The 20,158-nt window shown below is 31.4% G+C and overlaps 1 protein-coding gene and 1 long non-coding RNA gene across 2 annotated transcripts; both read left to right on the top strand.

The window, feature by feature from the left end:
* The first annotated feature begins 7,782 nt into the window (after window positions 1–7,782).
* LOC111408465 (probable leucine-rich repeat receptor-like protein kinase At5g49770) lies at window positions 7,783–9,502 on the top strand. The gene is made up of 6 exons (XM_023038219.1): window positions 7,783–8,196; window positions 8,465–8,591; window positions 8,745–8,816; window positions 9,024–9,098; window positions 9,206–9,277; window positions 9,364–9,502. Exons 1-6 carry the CDS (start codon window positions 8,112–8,114, stop codon window positions 9,500–9,502), a joined length of 570 nt encoding a protein of 189 aa, XP_022893987.1. The 5' UTR covers window positions 7,783–8,111.
* A 257-nt stretch (window positions 9,503–9,759) lies between these two features.
* Window positions 9,760–10,203, top strand: LOC111408226. The gene is made up of 3 exons (XR_002705306.1): window positions 9,760–9,861; window positions 9,939–10,010; window positions 10,112–10,203. It is a non-coding gene; the product is annotated as an uncharacterized LOC111408226 (long non-coding RNA).
* The last annotated feature ends 9,955 nt before the right edge of the window (window positions 10,204–20,158 follow it).

Raw genomic sequence — 20,158 nt, forward strand, 5'->3', positions numbered from 1 at the left:
TAAGGCCGCAGCTTTTGACTTGTTTTGTAATTTTATTTTTTTTATTTTTTGCTGCAATTTCAACTCAGTTCGTCACGGGCCATTTTTGGCCCGTGTGGCTCGTTGAGCCACAACAAACTCGGGTTGACAACTCGAAATGGGACTTGGCCTGAGCCTAGGCTCGCTTCATCCGCGCCACGAGCCGCCCTGAGCCTCCGAGCCGGTTTGACATCCCTAGGTGAGTATTGTATCAAGAACAAACTAAGCTTTTGTTTAACAACAATTAAAATTTTAATGCATTTTTTCTCCTTTTTTTTTTAACCATACTTTTTTCAATAAAATAATATTACACACAAATAATAAAATTTTCCTTCTTTTTAATTACACATTCTCCCAAAAAATACCATTTCATAATACATTTTGCCAAAATTTCTCTTTATAATGGGTGTCAAACAGGGGCTAACAGACTGCCTAAGCCCCATCTTTTGAAATAATATGTTTTCGAAGAGCATTTTCTAAAGACTCTAATTTTAAAGAGCATATTATGCAATTTAGAGAATATCTATAATTTTAGAGAGTAAAAATTTTGAACTACTCCAACAAAGTATTTATGTTTAACACTTAAATTTACAATCAAGTTTTGGAGATTTTCAATTTAGTCCCTAAACTTTTATAATTATTCCTTTTTAGTCATTTTTGATCATTTTTCACTTCTTTTCATCATTAGCATTCCAACATTGAATTATCCTACAATTGTTAATAATTAACCAAATTACGTAATAATTCCAACTACATGACCCCCAAATATTCACTTTTGAATGCTTGAATAAGTGTAAAAATTAAGCAACCATTACCAATTCAAAAAAAATGTGATCAACAAATATTAACAGACATGATTATAATTGTTTCCATTAACAATATAAAATCAAATATAAATTTAAAAAATCACCATAGTATGACTTCCACTTTCACGGGTCACAAACTCAAAATTGCTAATCACAAATCAAATTTCAACACTCTTAACATATCTTTATCAATTCAAAAAGCCACACCAACATTCTTATAAAACAAAATAGAACCCTGTACCATCAAATTGATAGAAGTTTCTTCTATACACGTGAGTGATTACATAAAATGGCAAGAACGCAAGTCAATTTTAGCTACTCCTAATTAATTTTGTCCGGAAGCATGAAATGTAACAGAAAAAATAAAAGGCCAAATAGACTGATGTAAAATGAATCAAAATGGAATTGCTTATTACTAGTCAAAATTGAACTTGTATTGTATGTTATTCTAAAATAATTTATAACTGTCGTAGAATTAATATTTGATGATGTGTGAATATAAAAAATAGTTAAAAGGAATGATATTTTTATTCAATGAGAATCTCTTTGTACACTACGACCTTGTTTGATCCCCATTATTTTTAAAATTCAATTTTTTCTCAATTATTTTCAATAACACATTCTTTAATAAAATAATATTAAACACAAACTCAAAGTTTTTCCTTTCTTTAACTACACATTCTTCATTATTTACAATTTCAATATGCATTCTTACAATAAAATAGTACTCAAACAGGCTCTATATATATTTTTAGCGTGATCAAGGGTATCTTACTTGACTAGAACCTTTGTAGTTGCTAGAGAAATTCATCTTAAAAGTGCGACGTATAACTGTCAGTGCAAGAATATATGTAGTGGAAGATGATGTTGGATCAATTGTGTTGGTAGAACTTTTTGGGTGAAAATTTTTATGATTTGGTTAAGAAAACATAAAAGGTGCGTCTTGCATATACAATGAGGTTGGTGTATGCATATATGGTATGCTCAGACGGTATGCTCTTGTGCATATGTGATACGCTCGTGCAAGCCTATGCATATATGGTATGTGACATTGTGTATATACGGTAACGATATGTTGTGCATAAACGATAATCTGTTGCATGTACAGTATGATGATGTTGGATGAAGTGTGTTGGCAGAACATGTTGGGTGAAAATTTTTAAAATTTGGTTAAGAAAACATAAAAGTTAAGTCTTGCATATACGGTGAGATTGGTATGTGCATATACGGAAAGCTCATGCATCTACGGCACACGATATTGTGTATATATTGTAAGGACATGTGCATAAACGATATTTTGTTACATATATAGTAATAGTATGATGATGTTGGATAAATATGTGAGCAAAACTTTTTGGGGGAAAGTTTTCAAAATTTGGTTAAGAAAATATAAAAGGTGAGTATTGCATATCCAACGAGGTTGGTGTGTACATATATAATATGCTTATGCATATATGATATGTCAAAAAGATGAACTTTTAAATCTACCTGTGGGAACCACTTCACCGAAAAAATTCTGTCAACACACTTCTTCCAAAATCATCATCCCATATGTAGCATATTATCGTTTATGCACAATATGTCATTACCGTATATGTACAACATCACATACCGTATATGCAAAACCTACCATGTATGCATGTATACAACGAATTTTGAATGCATTACATGAATCTAAGTTAATTGAGAATTAATGAAATTGAGTTCCAATTAAGGGAAATAAAGTTGAACACATTTTGAAATGTACTTTCATAGTAATAAATACGAAAATTGACAAAATCAGTCATGATAATAATTTATGTAAATAGGAATTTTATTTGACATTAGGAATCGATATAGGATTATTGGATCTGGCGATATAGGATTATTGGATCCGGCTATATAGAATTTGTGAAACTGTTCTTTGACTATCGAAATGTCATTTTTGTTAAAATGTTACAATTTTAATAATGCAACATATTTGTTTTAAATATCACAAAAACTTTCTCTTATTAAATTAAAAATAATTTCAATTTACTACACCAATATTAAAAAATAAATTTTTTGAGTAAATAATATTATAAAGTTTATCTTTGCTTTCTCTCGATTAAAAAAATATTTATTTGATTTTATAGATAACTTTTACCCACTGTCTAAGAGTACCACTTTTAATTTCTTTGTTGTTCTCTCACTTGGCCTCTTATCGTTGATGACAAACAAATGTTTTCATTTGATTGCCAACACTATGATATCTAAAGATAAAGATAAAAGGTGAACGAAAAAAAATTCATTGGCCAGTAAAAACATTAACTATCATGAAATTCTAAATCATTGCTTTTACTAATGTGATGTAGAGATTTTTCAAATTTCAATAAATACTTATTAATAAAACAATAGTTGAATATAAAATGTGGGTAGATTTTTGGAATTTTGGAAGTAATACTTAGTAAGACTCTCCGAACATGATTGTAAACTATGCATCTAAAAAGTATAATTACCAATCACGATATCTTCTCTAGCATAATTGGTACTTTATTGAATTGAAGAAAAGAGTTTGATATCTTATTGCATATACATTAAGCGATCTCTTCTACCCCCATTGCAGTTGTGAAACATAATTTGATTTCATCGTTCAAAGTTTTATACTTTTCATTGATAGGTCTTAAATTTAAATTTCGTATAATGTAAGATTTTCCCTTTTCAATTATAACATCAAAAATTTCAATTGCATCATTGAATAATATGGCTTGAATTTTATATCTTGTAGAGAAGACAAATACTACATTACTTCTAATATATAATATAACTATGAAATAAATAGTTGTCGTAGTAGATGTATTACCTCCATGTCAATTATGATGAACCTCAAAATATCAAAATTTTCAACATTTTTGGAATAAGATTCAATCAAACTCTTTCGAAGTACCATCACTTTAATAGACTATTATTTCTATACTCCGATAATTCTCTTATAACCTTTGATTCCATGATGCGGGAACAATCCTGATTTAGCTGAAACCTATCTATTGATGTATAAAAAAGAAAAACAAAATATTTGATGATTAAAATGAAACAATTAATTTGAAATAACAATTTAAATAGTTGAGGAAGTCCATTGGAATAATCTATTCATTTACCATTTTGATCTGAACTTGACATTCAACGAATACCACCATTTATTCATCATCACATAATATGCATTAAATATATTAATTAGAATTATTTATTATAGATACGCATTATGTCCACCCATTTACCTTTTTTGCAACTTAACATTCATTAAATAAATCCATTGGAACAAAACTCTCATTAGATCATCTTTTGGGTTAATAACCCAAATGGTCACTGAATTTTAAAAATCACATAAGTTATTATCGAACTTTGCAAAATATTTACATGGGGTCGCTAAATTTTAAAAATCACTCCATTCATTACTAAATTTTGCAAAAAGTTTTCACGGGATCACTGAACTTTATAAAAAAATTTCAAGGGGATAACTAAATTAGTGATCGCTTGGGAAAATTTTTGCAAAATTTAGTGATGAATGGGGATGATTTTTAAAGTTCAATGATCTTGTGGAAACTTTTTACAAAATTTAGTAACCTAATGAAAACCTTTTTGTAAGGTTCAATGATGATTTAGGCGATTTTTAAAATTCAATGATCTTGTGAATTTTTTTTACAAAGTTCAGTGACCATTTGGGTTATTAACTTGATCATCTTTTATTCCAAAAAATTTAATTTATTATCCAATCAAGTGAAATAAATCTGTCAAATAATTGATGATAATTCAACAGATGATATTGTTTAAATAGTTAAATAAATTAAATACATATTGAAAAATGAAAAGTAAAGTATTATTGAAATAATTGAATTATATTACGGCTAGAATCATTCAGAAAATTATTCTCACTTGATGTGCTATTCTTATTGCATACAATTTCAGCAATCTTTTCTACCTTCGTTGTAGTTGTGAAAGATAATTCGATTTCATCGTTCACATTTTGATACTTTTCCTTGACAGGTCTTACACTTCGATTTTATATAATGTACGATTTCCCTTTTTCAATTACATCATTAAATAAAATGGCATGAATTTTGTATCACTGTGGAGAAGTAAAATACTGAGTTACTTTTTATATGTAATATAATTACGAAATAAATAATTATGTAGTCGACGAATTACCTCCTTATCAATTAGGAGGAACTTCAAAATACCAAAATTCTCAACATTGTTAGAATAAGATTCGGTCAAACTCTTTCAACCTACCATCACTTTAACAGACCATTCATTTCCATATGCCAATAAGTCTCTTATAGCATTTGATTCCATGATATGGGAATAATTCCAATTTGGCTAAAACTTACTTGTTGATGTATTAGAACACAGTGTTACCCAACTTCCAACATTTGCGTTTTAGCCCCCAAACTTTGTTTTTCTATTTTCTTGACTTCTTTTTCTTATTTCTTCTTCTTCCAACACTTCATGTCGTCAACAAATTGGTCCTTAACTCTTTCACATCCTCGTTTATGCTTCTAGATCATATTTTCAGCTATTTTAGATGAACTATGCGGTTGCAAGAAAATTTACGAGGCAGTCACATAGTACAATTCTGATGGGAAAATTTTGGTTTCCTTATTTGATTAAAACTTTTATAGAAACAAATCATGAACGTGATTTTAGAATCCTAAGTCCTTCTAAAAAAGATGAAGACACCTCCCATCTTCTCCACCTCTTTTATAGACTTTCAATTTTCACGAGTAGCTAATTTCTTGTACTTGATCGAAGGAAACTGAAGCTTCGGGACAAATCAAACCGTGAGATCTAAATTATTTTCTTTGTTTAATTCATGTTTTGAGTATTGAATGTTCTTTTGCACGTATTTTCATAATTGTTGCATTTAATTGCTATGAAGCCTACTGGTTTATTATATGCTGCAATCTATAGTTGAGTTAAATATCAAATCCGTAATTGTTTGATCCCTTTAACTTGTAAAGCAACTAGGATTTAATGATTTATTGAGCCAGAGATTGTTAATTTTTGGTAAGAACGTTTGACTAGATTAAATACAACCGCTTGTGCTTGTGTTATTTAGTTTCATTGATTTCTCTAATTCCTAATGTTGTTATCAAATTAAACCTTAGCGCTTGTCTTGAGTTGTTTAATGATTAGGGTTGATTGGATCACTTGTTTTTTTGATTAACTACAATTTAGGAGAGATAGGAAAATAATTCCAATGATGAATGCTAAAAATATGAATTGATAATCACACATGGATTAATGACTAGTTGTGAAATTCTGACGGTGGACGTTGACTTAGATCAATGTTCGTTCTATTGATTTAATCAAATTCGTTAGTTTGCACAGTTATTAGTTATTTTCTTAAAATTGATTGCATTATAATCAAAACCCTCGTTCTTGTTAATATAACATAAAATTAGACTAGACAGTCTTCGTGAGAATGATCCTTACTCACATTACTATAGATAAATTTGAGGAGTATAGGTTTTATTTTTAGATGCCTGCGATAGCATGCCGATTACTTATTACATATAAACATTATGTCCTCCCATTTACCTTTTTTACTTCTTAACATTAATCGAATAAATCAATTGGAACAAAACTCTCATAAGATCATCTTTTGCTCAAAAACATTTAATAGATTTAAATTTATTGTCTAATCAAGTGAAATGAATCTGTCAAATGTACATTGATGATAAAATAGATAATGTTGTTCAAATGGTTAAATAAATTAAGCCCCTACTTGGTAGCAAATTTTCACCCCAAAAAATAAATTTTGACTGTTATTTAACTATTTCAGCCATTATATTTTACTTCTTCACTAACACATGTGACTCATTTTCTCTCTAACAGTTAAAAATTAATTTTCATAATCACTATCGGACATGTCCTAAATATATATTAAAAAATAAAAAGTAAGATATTATGAAATTATTGAATTATAGTTCGACTAGAATCATCCAAAAAATAATTCTCATTTGATGTGATATTTAATATATTATAAATTATTGATAATGCATTGAATTGATTAATTATAAAAAAAATAATAAAATACTAATGTTATATTATTATGTTGCAAAAGGTTATGTTTTATGATAAACAAAAAAATATTTCTAACTTATTTGCACTTTTATATATTGTAAATTCAACATTTTCATTAATTAAATCTAGAAACGATTTATTTCGACAATAATTTAATAAGTAAAATTTAGTTCTTGTTTGGTGGAGGTAAAATGAGTTTTTAGCAGGTTTTGATAAAAATTGATGAAATATATGGTTGAATAGTTATGAATCTCATGACGCATGTGTTTAAAACTAATTGGTTGATAAAAAAAATTAGATTTTAATTTGTATGAAATATATATATACACACACACACAGAGGAATGATCTCCTAAGCATTGGTGACATGACACACCATTTAATTAGCGAATCATTAAATACATATGACCTACCATTAACTTATTCACCAATTAAGCCCTCATTTGGCTTTCATTTTATGGAAATGAATGAAAATGAAAGTAGTTGGAATAGTGTTTTTTTTTTGAAAAATGAATGGTTGAAAAAGAAGGAAAATTTTTCAATTTACGTGTAATATTATTTTTAAAAAAATTGTGTAGTTGAAAATAGGACAGAAAAAATAAAATGTAAAGAAAGAGAAATTAATGGGGGCTAAATGGTGTGTCATGTCACCGGCGCTTAGAAAATCATTTATTTATTTATTTATTTTTAAATTCACTTTAAAGTAATTTTGTATAAAGACACTCCAAAAAATGGAAGATTCGCAAGCGAATACCATTTTGTCGTATTACACAATGTTGTTTGGCAAGAACGGCTGTCATTGTTGTAGAGTTTAGTTGTTAAAATGGCCGGCCGGCCGGCAGAGAAATTTGTAAGCCGTCTAATTCTTTAAACAAATGTCATCATTACATTTATCTTGTTTTGTCATGCTTGTGGTGCGCCAAAACAACGATGATTTTTCCAGAGTTAGTGGGGAATCGAGTGTTGAATTGGCTTCTAAGACAAGCTTAATCATTGGACATTGCAAAAAGTTTAAGCTTTTATTTTTCATTCCTTTACTTGCCTCTCTCTCTCTCTCCATGATAACTTGTTGGGATTTTTGTGGGAAAAAGTGGTGGTTGGATTGAGTGCAAAGCAATAATATTGAGCTAGTATGAAAATATCAGTCTTGGTTTAGTGTCATCCCTTGAGAATTGCAGGTTTTGTGTGTTCAGTTTTCTAGGAAGTTTATAAAGAATTATATTTTCATTTGATAGAGAGTGCAGCAATGGCAGCCTTCCGGCTGCTTCTCCGCAATGTGGTCCTCTTGTCATGGATCAGTTTAATCTACTCTGGGGCGAACCCGCAAGATGGTAAAGTTTTGCCTACATAGTGTTTGTGTTTTTGTTTGAGATGAGAGTTGTGACTTTTGCTTACTAACTCAAAGGAGAGGAGAGGAGAAAATCGATAGAAACTGTCTATAGTTAATGCGAAAAAAAGTTCTAAGAGGCTTCTACTTATTTGATCATATCATTATATAATGTGTACAGAATCGAGGGATTGATTGTGATAGAGTTCCTTTAAGATTCTTTTTGATGCATGGAGCATAATTGTGTTAATGAAAAATGAATGTTGATGCAGCTGCTGTACTCCGAGCATTGAAAGATCAATGGGGAAACATGCCTCCTAGTTGGGATAAATCAGACGATCCTTGTGGAGCATGGGATGGTATTACCTGCAACAATGCCACCTTAAAGGTCACTGCAATGTAAGACGCCTTACTCTTGTATTATTTCTTTTCATTTTTTGTCAACATCAAATCGGTGCCAGAAATACACCTGGGTGGGGGAAAAGGTTTTCCGCTGTCTCATTTTTTACTAGACAAGTGATGCAAATGAATTGGTAATCTCTTGATTTTCAGAGGACTATCAACAATGGGACTAACAGGAACCATGACTGGTGATATTGGGGGGCTCACCGAACTAATTTCCTTGTGAGTTCTCTTGCACCTTTTTCATGTACTGAAGCTGAATATTATTTGTTAGGTTCTGCCTATTAATCAATTCTGGTATCGAATGTTATGTTGACAATATCCATCACCATATACAAGAAGAATGTTGAGGAACATCAGAAAGCACACCTTTTCTGTACTAACTATTCAATGTAAACTTGGTCTAAGATTTTTAGCTATTAATTGCAGGGACTTGTCATTCAACCCTGGCCTCACAGGTCCACTTTCTCCACGGCTAGGAGATCTGCGAAGCTTGAACATATTGTAAGATCTAATGACTCGTTACTACTAGAAATGTCAACTCATCTCTTCTGCTAGACGCAGAAATTAATATGCACGATTTTTATGTAAGTTCCATATATCTTCTGCAGAATTCTGTCAGGGTGTAGCTTTTCTGGCAATATACCAAGTGAATTGGGAAACCTTGCAAACCTGTCTTTTCTGTAAGAATTTCTGGCATTGTTGTATTCATTGATCTGTTCTTATGAAATCATCTCTTTATCTTACAATATGAAACATTCCTTGGCAGAGCGCTTAACAACAATAACCTAACTGGGAATATTCCACATTCCCTTGGCAAACTTTCCGAACTCTACTGGCTCGACCTAGCTGAAAATGAGTTGACAGGGTCTCTCCCTGTATCAACACAATTATTCAATCCACTGTGAATGCTCCAGTACATGAACATCTTTTTTCACTGGGAACACTTCAATCTTCTTGCTAACTTTTTGGATGATATTGGAAAATTGAAATTGTCCACATTTGCAGTGTGACTAACTAGTGAAGCTACGCATTGATTCTTATGAACTTTCTGTATGTTGTTGAACCTTCATTATGGCAAAGTAGAGAATTTTCTTGTGAGTGTGATTTAATTTTTCAAACCAGTTCATTTTTCCTTTAAATAATTTATTTCATTTGCCACTCCAAGTGTTCTGAAGTTTTTGCCTTGCAGTCATTTCAACAAGAACCAGCTTTCAGGCGAAATTCCTGAAAAGCTTTTTAGCTCGGACATGTCTCTAATACATGTGTAAGTTTGACCTAATGCCATATGTTCTAATCCTGAAAACTTCGTTCAATTCTTATTTGTGGTGAAACAAATGGCAGACTGTTTGATGGGAATCAATTGAAAGGGAACATTCCATCTACCATAGCAGAGGTTCGGACACTAGAGGTTCTGTGAGTATACTCCTTTCATAACTTTCGTATCTTACACAATATTACTTTCCTCTTTTTCTCTGAATCACTTTATCATTGTGTACCCTGTTTTATGTGTCCAGTCGACTTGATCGAAATGGCCTGACAGGAAATGTCACGTCAAACCTCAACCATCTCGCAAATATCACTGAATTGTGGGTATACCTTTTCAATCAAATGAAAATGTAAATATTTCTTGGAGAGACTATTGATGATTCACTAAAATTTTTACTCTTTCGTAGGGTTATCTGGATCCAGAATACTACATGACACAACAACTGACAGAGAAAAGTGACGTATATAGTTTTGGTGTGGTGATGCTTGAACTGATAACTGCAAAGTTGCCTATTGAGAAAGGAAAATACATTGTACGTGAAGTACGACTAGCAATGAACAAGAATGATGAAGTGAACGCTAGTCCTGAAATATACTATTCTTCTGACTGATTTTGTTCGTGAACATTTGCTAGTTTTACATTTTGGCAGGGACTTGAGCAACAACTCTTTTCAGAAAACAGAATCTCCAGAGTGGTTCTCAATTTTACAGTCTCTTACTACTTTGTGAGTAATTTATTGATGCAAAACATAGGAAGTTTATCAAACCCAGGACTCATCTTACCTTAGAAATCAAGAACCAAAGACAATCTCATTTTGGAAATCTGATATGGTGTTAGGGTAATTGAACATGGACCGCTACAGGGATCGTTGCCACCTGAAGTTTTTGACATCTGCATCCTCATCTGCCACAGACTTTGGATCTGCAAAAGGAGCACTCAAACATCCTTACGATGATTCTCTACCAAGGAAAGATACCAACGAGAGTGATGCCTTCAAGTATAGTGGTGGATATGCTGTCCCACCAAAAGTTGAACCAAAATAGCGGTACGGCTATATGGCTTTTATTCTTTAAATAATTGCTGTTTTTGTTAAATTTAGTTACATATGCAAATAGATTTACAAAGCTTTCTTGTGTGTCTATTGTTTGCTGAGAGAAATGTTTCATAACTTGTGGATTGTACTTATTTATTTTTACTTTTTGATATTTTTACTTCACTGTTCTGTATATCCACTCAACAAAGTTTACTATCAAATTCTGGAAAAACTTCAACTCTTTTGTCTAATAAATACCACCCCTAACCCACCCCAAATCTTGAAACAGTTTGATGTTCTCGTTGTACATTTGTATTACATGCAAAATAATGAGTTTGAGATTCTGCAAAAATGTGTAGAAGATTATAGACTTAAGTTGGCAGTTGGTGACAATTCGTTCTGGGATTTAAATGCTGTAGGTGTTACGTTCTCAAATTTATGCCTTTCAACGAACTTCTCTGCAGTATTCGAAAATAAGCATGGATCTCTGAATATTATCAAATAAAGCAACTTTCAAGCGTAGGAAGAAGGTGTATCTTTTGGACTTTTTATAGACAACCATACATTATTTATCGAAAATTGAAATCCTTGATCAACGGAAGAAGGGTTAATAATCCAAATGGTCACTGAACTTTGCAAAAAGCTTTCACCGGCTCACTGAACTTTAAAAATCATCCAAGTATCATTGAATTTTACAAAAGGTTTACACGGGGTCACTGAACTTAAAAAATCACTCCATTGATCGCTAAATTTGTCAAAAGATTTTCGCGGGATTACTGAACTTTGCAAAAACTTTCCTTCCTAGGGGTCAGTGATCTAGTGGAAACTTTTTGCAAACTTCAGTAACCTCGTAAAAACCTTTTGCAAAATTCAGTGATGACTTGTGTGATTTTTAAAATTCAGTGACTCGATGAAAACTTTTTGCAAAGTTCAATGACCTTTTGGGTTATTAACTAAACAAAAGAAAAATAGCATTATTTTTGTTTAATAAGATATCGTAATAGCTTGTGCGGTGCATCTCGACAACAATATATTAACACTACAATGAAAAAAACTTCTAACTTCTCTTTATTTTGTAGTTTCCGTTTGGCCTATTTATAAGTTGTTTATGAATTAATCGAATTTCATTGTCAACTACACATTCTAATGGACTCACAAATATTATCTACTTAATCACTACTCATTTCTCTCTATAAATTAAATCGTTTATAAATTCTTTCCAAATGGAGACTATAGTACCTGAGGAAATATGGTCCAGCCGAACCTAGATGCATCAAAATCCAAGAGGGTCTCAATTTTCTTTTGGTCGTTCATCAAATGACATCAATAGCCTTCACTCTTCAAAATTTAAATGACATTCATCAAATGTAATAGCCTATGAAAATAACGAGGAGTATTTCGGTTTGTTCAACAATTTGTGCTCGCACACCTCATGCGCTCGTTGTTCATAATCAGTATCAGACTCATGGTTTCGTATTAGAATGCTTGCTAACAGTGATATAGTTTCGCACATGATTTGATAATTTCGACTTTTAAAAATGCTCGTTATCAATAACATAGGTTCACACATGTGAGCTAAGAATGGGTACAACAGCAATGGTTAAAACTCTTGCCTTTAACTTTGAGTTTGACTTCTACACAACTTTCCATATTAAATTAAGAAGAGTGGATGTTCCCACCACTGTTTTTTGTAAAATTAATTGATAACAAAATAGTACCCGAAGTTCGAATCTAATCATTCATGTTAGGTTCAGGACTTATATTTAGGTTGTCTACATTATGTGAGCCCAAAATAATTATGATTCCTGAACCAGTGCTAGTCCTGACTATAGGCAAGATAGGCGAACGCCTAAGGTCCCATTTTGGTGAGAGCTCCAAATTTATTTTATTATTTTATTTTACTTGTATTTATATATATATATATATATTCCTATTATAGTATTTTTCCATACATCTATAACATTATTTCATGTCTGTGGATCATGTGCTGTAATATTTAAAATCTGTGCTTTGTGATCTGATTGGAATTCTATTTTCTTTTCTAAAGGTCTTTCACTTCCTCTTGCTATATATTTTCCTTCTGTATTATTATATAAAGGATAGGCTCCTCTTGGGGGAAATCCTCCACTATAAATCATTGCTTCATGTGTAACTGTTTTATCGAAAGGAGTATCACTAAAAGTTCTATATGTATTTGAATCTTCCATAAGTTCTTTTATATAACTAAAATCTGAATTTTCTGAATCATTATCTTCTTTAATGGTTCCTATTCTTATATTCTGTTCTTGATCATAATATAAGTATTCAGATTCTGTTATTGTTTTATTAAGGTACATTTGATCTTCTAGTTCTAATATTTCCTTATTATCTAAATTCATTCTTAATTCTTTTGGATAAATTATTCTATCATGTTCTTCATCTATTAGTTCTAGATGAACCTGATTTTGAAATGGTTCATTTTGTTCTTCATCAGGATTGGTTTCTTCTTCAAAATCATTCTGTCTTTGTACTTGATTATAGTCTAAGAATCTTAAACTAGTCCTTCCATGAATATCTTTGTAAGTTAATGCTTCTTGAGGTGCTATAATTGTTTCTTGATTTTCTAAAAATTTATCCATATCCCATTCTAATCCTGCTAATTGTTCTGATGAATATTCTTTTGGTTTAACCATGTTAATTCCTTTACTACTCATTAAGTTTACTACTTTATCTATGTAAATTTTATATTTTGTCTTGGAGTTATTTGAACATCTTCCTAAAAATCCTATACTAATTAATAAATTATCTCCACTTTCTACTTCTTCATATCCTTTTGTTTGAATTCCCATTTTATTTTTTTCTGAAAAATCTTTAATAGTTAATAAAAAATCTGGATTACAATAAATTATTCCATTATTATTATTCATATCAACTTCTGTACTAGCAATCATACTTTTATCTATATTATTAATTCTTTCATCATATATAGTAACTAAAACCTTACATCCTAAATTTTTTCTCATTAATCCTTTTATTCCTATAACTATTAATCATAAATGCATAAATCTAAAATTTTTCTTTTTTAATTCTCTCTTAGAGTCTTCTGATATTAAATTTAATTTTCTTACTTGGTTTCCTATGCATTGGACAGATACTTCTCTACTATGTCTAAAAAATTGTGTTCTTGTTTCAAAAATTCCTCTATTATATAATATTTCTGGGTTAAGGATTCTTAAACCATTAGTTTGGAATCTTTGGTAATCTTGTTGAGGATCTATGATTTCTTCTATATTTTGATTATATTGTACCGGTCTATTTAAAACTCTTTCTATTATATTTCTTGTCTACATTATGTGAGCCCAAAATAATTATGATTCCTGAACCAGTGCTAGTCCTGACTATAGGCAAGATAGGCGAACGCCTAAGGTCCCATTTTGGTGAGAGCTCCAAATTTATTTTATTATTTTATTTTACTTGTATTTATATATATATATATATATTCCTATTATAGTATTTTTCCATACATCTATAACATTATTCCACGTCTGTGGATCATGTGCTGTAATATTTAAGATTTGTGCTTTATGATCTGATTGAAATTCTATTTTCTTTTCTAAGGGTCTTTCACTTCCTCTTGCTATATATTTTCCTTCTGTGTTATATATTTTCCTTCTGTATTATTATATAAAGGATAGGCTCCTCTTGGGGGAAATCCTCCACTATAAATCATTGCTTCATGTGTAACTGTTTTATCGAAAGGAGTATCACTAAAAGTTCTATATGTATTTGAATCTTCCATAAGTTCTTTTATATAACTAAAATCTGAATTTTCTGAATCATTATCTTCTTTAATGGTTCCTATTCTTATATTCTGTTCTTGATCATAATATAAGTATTCAGATTCTGTTATTGTTTTATTAAGGTACATTTGATCTTCTAGTTCTAATAATTCTTTATTATCTAAATTCATTCCTAATTCTTTTGGATAAATTATTCTATCATATATATATATATATATATATATATGAGGTTTCATATTTGAAATTGGTCTAAGACTCCCAAAATCTCAGGGTCGGCCTTGTCCTTAATTTGATTCTTTGTTGAAATATACAAACACTTATCTTGGCTTTTTATAAAGATGAGATCAATAAGATGCTTAATTGACTTTCTCTAAAACAAAGCTGAGTATCTTTACTCTGTGTTAGCAAAGCTCGTAAATATCTCTTAGCAGTCTTCGAAGTTCGAGTTTAACTATTTATGTTGAGTTACGAACTTGTGAAGTGTCCGTAGAGATTTAAAATGTCGAGAACATTTAATATTGTGATTTGACATGTGTACTTTTAAATTATAAACGAGATTCAAATATCGAGAATAACATTTGAAATGTCGAGAACATCATTTTAATGTAACTTCTCATGGAAGCTACTTCTTGAAATCAGCAACAAATTGAAAAAATAAATAAATTGTTTCTTTTTTCATGAGGGGCATAATAGACAATTTAGTGCTAAATTTAAAAAGTGGATATTTTTCAATTGACACCCATGAAATTAGAATTTTTGAAAATACCTCTTATTATTTTCAAATAGGCTGACATCTGGTCAAGTAAAATGACACTTCAATAATTGCAACTGTCATTGCATTGCATGTATCAATAATATTTTTACGTGTTTAAAGCTGCATGCATGCGTGTATATAATTTGCGCATGACAAACACGCTTGATTTGATCCATTCGTTGAAATATATTTGGCACCCTTTTGTATTCGACGACTAGGATTGCCTTGCGTCTGAGTGACCAAGATCAATCTTGGTGGGATCCAATGGCTAGAATATATTCACAGAAACTATAAATATGACATCTTTAGCATTGTTATAGTTTCTTACTCTTCCAAAGCTCTTGCATTCGTGTTTTTCTCCCTTCAGTTTAAGTTTCTCTTTTTCGACCATTGTGTAGAAGGCTCTAACGACATCTTTTGCTTCTCCTTCTAAAGCCCATCAAATCATCTTCTAGGTATTCGTTTTGCATTGAACCTAGATTACAATCATTCATCCTAATTACCTAATTACATAGAAGAAGAAAAATACCAAAAAGAATTAAATTACATAACCGGATTTCAAGTAAAAAGGCAAAAAGATGAAGATTGTGCTCCAAGATTCTGCATTCTTCTTGTAAAATCTTGAAATCCTAGCTTTTTGATTGATTTCTTGATTTTTCCCTCCTTTTAGGCTTCTATAATATGTGTCTAATGTATTTACAATCTCCGATTTAAATATAAGTGTACGATGAAATTCTACAAGCCCTCTTTTAATTGTTGGACTAAGGTATGTATTTGATATTTATAGAATAAGATTTTATTGAAATCCTTGTTTAAATTAATTTTTATCAAAGAGTTTGCCAAGAAAAAGAAAACATATCCATTTTTCAATTGAACTTATTTTCTCTTGTAATTTTAGTCATTCATCTTCTAATATTTATCATTAAGTACACTTCATTCTAAAATCATTACAGTTGACCCGAGGCATGTTTTGAAAGTTCATAATTTAGATCTAAAATTTTTCAATAGTCAAATTTAACTCCCAAAACTAATGTATTTTTATCGAATGCTCCAGTATTACTTTTACTTGATCTCTTGCAATTCGATTAATCTTCAATTGATTTAAATCAACTCCAATTAAGTTTCAAATAGCCTCTTTTCACATAAATTGTATTCAAATTTGGATTTTCCTACAATTAATATAATTTATACAAATTAAGTAGATATTCGTTCAATTTACATATAAATAAATAATAATAGAAGCACGAATAAGTGCATAAAATACTCTTATCCGTCATTCCAATCGCAACGTAGTATGCCCATAGTCTATGTAGAAATGTTAACTTAGTGAGTTGAATGGTTGTGTTTGGTTACTGTAAGATCGGCTCAACTCATTGGCATCCCGAAAATTCAATTTTATTATTTATATTAAATCTATGACTTGTATTTTTATTAACACGCAAGGTTGTCATTTTTTTTGTGTCCATTTTTGGGTGATGTGGCTACATTTAGGGGATATGCTATGATTGTAGCAGTTATTTTGGTGCGCTATAGGGACTATTTTGCGCATTTTTAGGTTGATGAACTACGTCCATTTAATGCAAGTATTAGTTGCGTACAATTGTGTTCGTTCTTTTTGAATTTTCAATCAGGTGTCCGTTTATATCTAATGGTCGTGATTGCCTGGATAATTTGGATGACTACGATTTGTTTGAGTATGTAGTTTGACGATTCACATTACTCCTTTTTGTAGGATTCTTCCTTGCTTCTTCTTTGTGACTTTTTATCTTATTTGTGCTATACATCTTCTCATTGGTGATTTTTCTTCCTTTTGAAGTTTTTTGAATTCTATTTTTGTGATTTTCTTTGTCACCATGTCTTCTTAGAACGACGCTTAGAATATGTCACAGGATTCGGAAGTCGAAGGTGGGTCCCAACGGCCTGAGGCATAGCCTCATTTTGTAATGAACCCACCCACTTCTAGGGGTAATTCGAAATTTCTTAACTTGCGAGGTAGTTCCCAATCTAGGATTGATTAGGTTCGTAGTCCTTCAAATGATCATGTCGATTTGAATGCTATTGATAGGGAGACTTTTGAAGCCTCAGAGATATTTACTAATATTATTGAGAAGGACATGGGTGAAATTAAGGACAACTTTGGTATCCCGATTGACATAAGTTTGATTTGTCCTGGGCAATTCCAAACTGTGGATTGCCCTCTCCATGATTTTATTGCTATCCATAAGCATTCATGGATATGGGGCTAAGCATTCATAGATATGGGGCTAAGAATTCCCTTCTACATTTTTGGGTACTATTCTCTCATCTTTTAAAATCCCTCTTACCCAACTTACCCCAAATGGGTGGGCCCATATTGGTTGGATCTTTTTTGTCATGGAATATCGTGAATTTAGGGAAAGAGCTTTCTCTAGACATTTTACAACCTATTTATCATCTCGTAAAGATAGAAAATAAAATATACCCATAGAAGGGATATTGCAACATTTTTCCTTGCTTTCCCTAAACATGCCCAAACCTCGCAGCTACTTCCTATAAAATACACAATCGGAAGGAGAGCTTTTTCTTTGCTCGCAATAATTGAGAACTGTGACCTAATGATCATCATCCTTCAGTGATTATGCCTTGACTTTATGGTGAATACCATAAGTATTTTTCATTCGATGGACCCATAATGTTTTCATGCTCAAAGCTCGCAGCTACTTCCTATAAAATACACAATTGGAAGGAGAGCTTTTTCTTTGCTCGCAATAATTGAGAACTGCGACCTAATGATCATCATCCTTCAGTGATTATGCCTCGACTTTATGGTGAATACCATAAGTATTTTTCATTCGATGGACCCATAATGTTTTCATGGGATTCAGAACCTAACAAATGCAACACTTCATTGACTTGATTCCTTGTATCATGGTTTTGGCTCTGATTTGATGCCTTTATTATATAGATTTACTAAGAGAACCTAGGCAGCTGTCAGATGAACTATTTAGGACATAATTAATGAAAACTCTTATGTTGATATGAGAATAGAATTGAACTGCATATACAGTTGTAGAGTATATGCAAAACATGCATTTCAAATTAAAAAAAAAGCACTATTTATAAGTCCTTTATTTGTGAATAGATGAAATGGGGAATAAGATTTTTAAAAGTCAAGAGGAAAATCTTCTTATTCTTGAAGTCTGTTAATTGAATACTTTATGAGAATATGTTATTTATGCTTCTAAATTCTAGTTGTAAACTTGTTCGCAGAGTAATATAACTAAAAGGACCTTGAAACCACGGAGAGCAATGGAATGAAGAGACCACACAAAACCAGAACTTAATTATTGTATTAGCCTCAGCTGAGTACAACCTTTTTATAGGACTAGAAAACCTACCAAATTCAAATGTATGTTAAATCTACAAATAAGAAAAATATTTAAGCTGTCTCTAATGAAACCGGTACACAAGGTAACAAATAAATAATAAAATATGCATCCATATTCTGAGATCTTCAAGCCAAATAATACAAGTTAAATAATCCCAACTTGTTCACCATGTTTTCAAACATGGGTTTAAACAAACCCTTTGTCAATAAGTCTGCTGCTTGTTCTGATGAGGGCGAATATGCCATGCATATTGTTCCATTTTCTATCATCTCTTTGATAAAATGTGTCTACTTCAACATGTTGAGTCCTGTCATGATCAACAGGTTTATGTGACATTGCAATGGTTGCCTTGTTATCGCAATAAACTTTCATTGGCTTATTCCCCTGAATACCAAGTTCATCCAACAGTAACTTTAACTACGTTATTTCACAAATTCCATGTACCAAAGTTCTAAATTCTGTTTTAGCGCTGCTCCTGGCCACCATTGGTTGCTTCTTACTTTTCCAAGTGACGAAATTTCCCCACATGAGGGTACAAAAGTGGTTGTAGATCTTCTGTCCATTACTGATCTTGCCCAATCAGCATCGGTGTAGGTTTCAATAGATCTTTCAGAATTCTTTTTAAAAAAAAGTCTAAGATCAAGAGTCCCTTTTAAATATCTTAAGATTTGATAAACCACTTCCATATGCTCCATAAATAGAGCATGCATAAAATGGCTCACAACACTCATTGCAAAAGCAATGTCAGTCCTAGTATGAGACTAGTAAATGTGCTTACTTACTAGACGTTGATATCAATAGGTGTGCTTCCTAAGCAATCCCCTAGTTTATGATTATGATTTATAGGAACATCCGCTAACTTACTTCCTAACATACCCATTTATTCTAAAAGGTCCAAGACATATTTTCTCTAAGAAATGGAGATACCATTCCCATTCCTTGCAACCTCCAGACCTAGAAAGTATCGTAAAGAGCCTAAATCTTTGATCTCAAACTCAGCCGACAGAGCTTTCTTCACTCTCTCCATTTCTTCGTAGTTATTACTTGTCAGAACTATATCATCCACATAAACTATTATGATGGTATTTTCTTGCTCGAGTTCCCGTAAAACATAGTGTGATCAGATTGGGCTTGCTTATACCCTTGTTGGCGTACAACTTTTATGAACCTACAAAAGTATGCTCATGGATATTGTTTTAGCCCATATAAAGATTTTTCCAGTTTACAAACCTTTCCATGTACTTTGGCTTCATCAAACCCAGGTGAAAGTTCCATATATACCTCTTTTTCCATGTCACCGTTCAGCAAAGTATTTTTGACGTTCAGTTGTTGAAGTTTCCAATCTAGATTTGCTGCTAGT

Source organism: Olea europaea, chromosome 13, assembly GCF_002742605.1.
Source record: "Olea europaea var. sylvestris chromosome 13, O_europaea_v1, whole genome shotgun sequence".
Taxonomy (NCBI): domain Eukaryota; kingdom Viridiplantae; phylum Streptophyta; class Magnoliopsida; order Lamiales; family Oleaceae; genus Olea; species Olea europaea.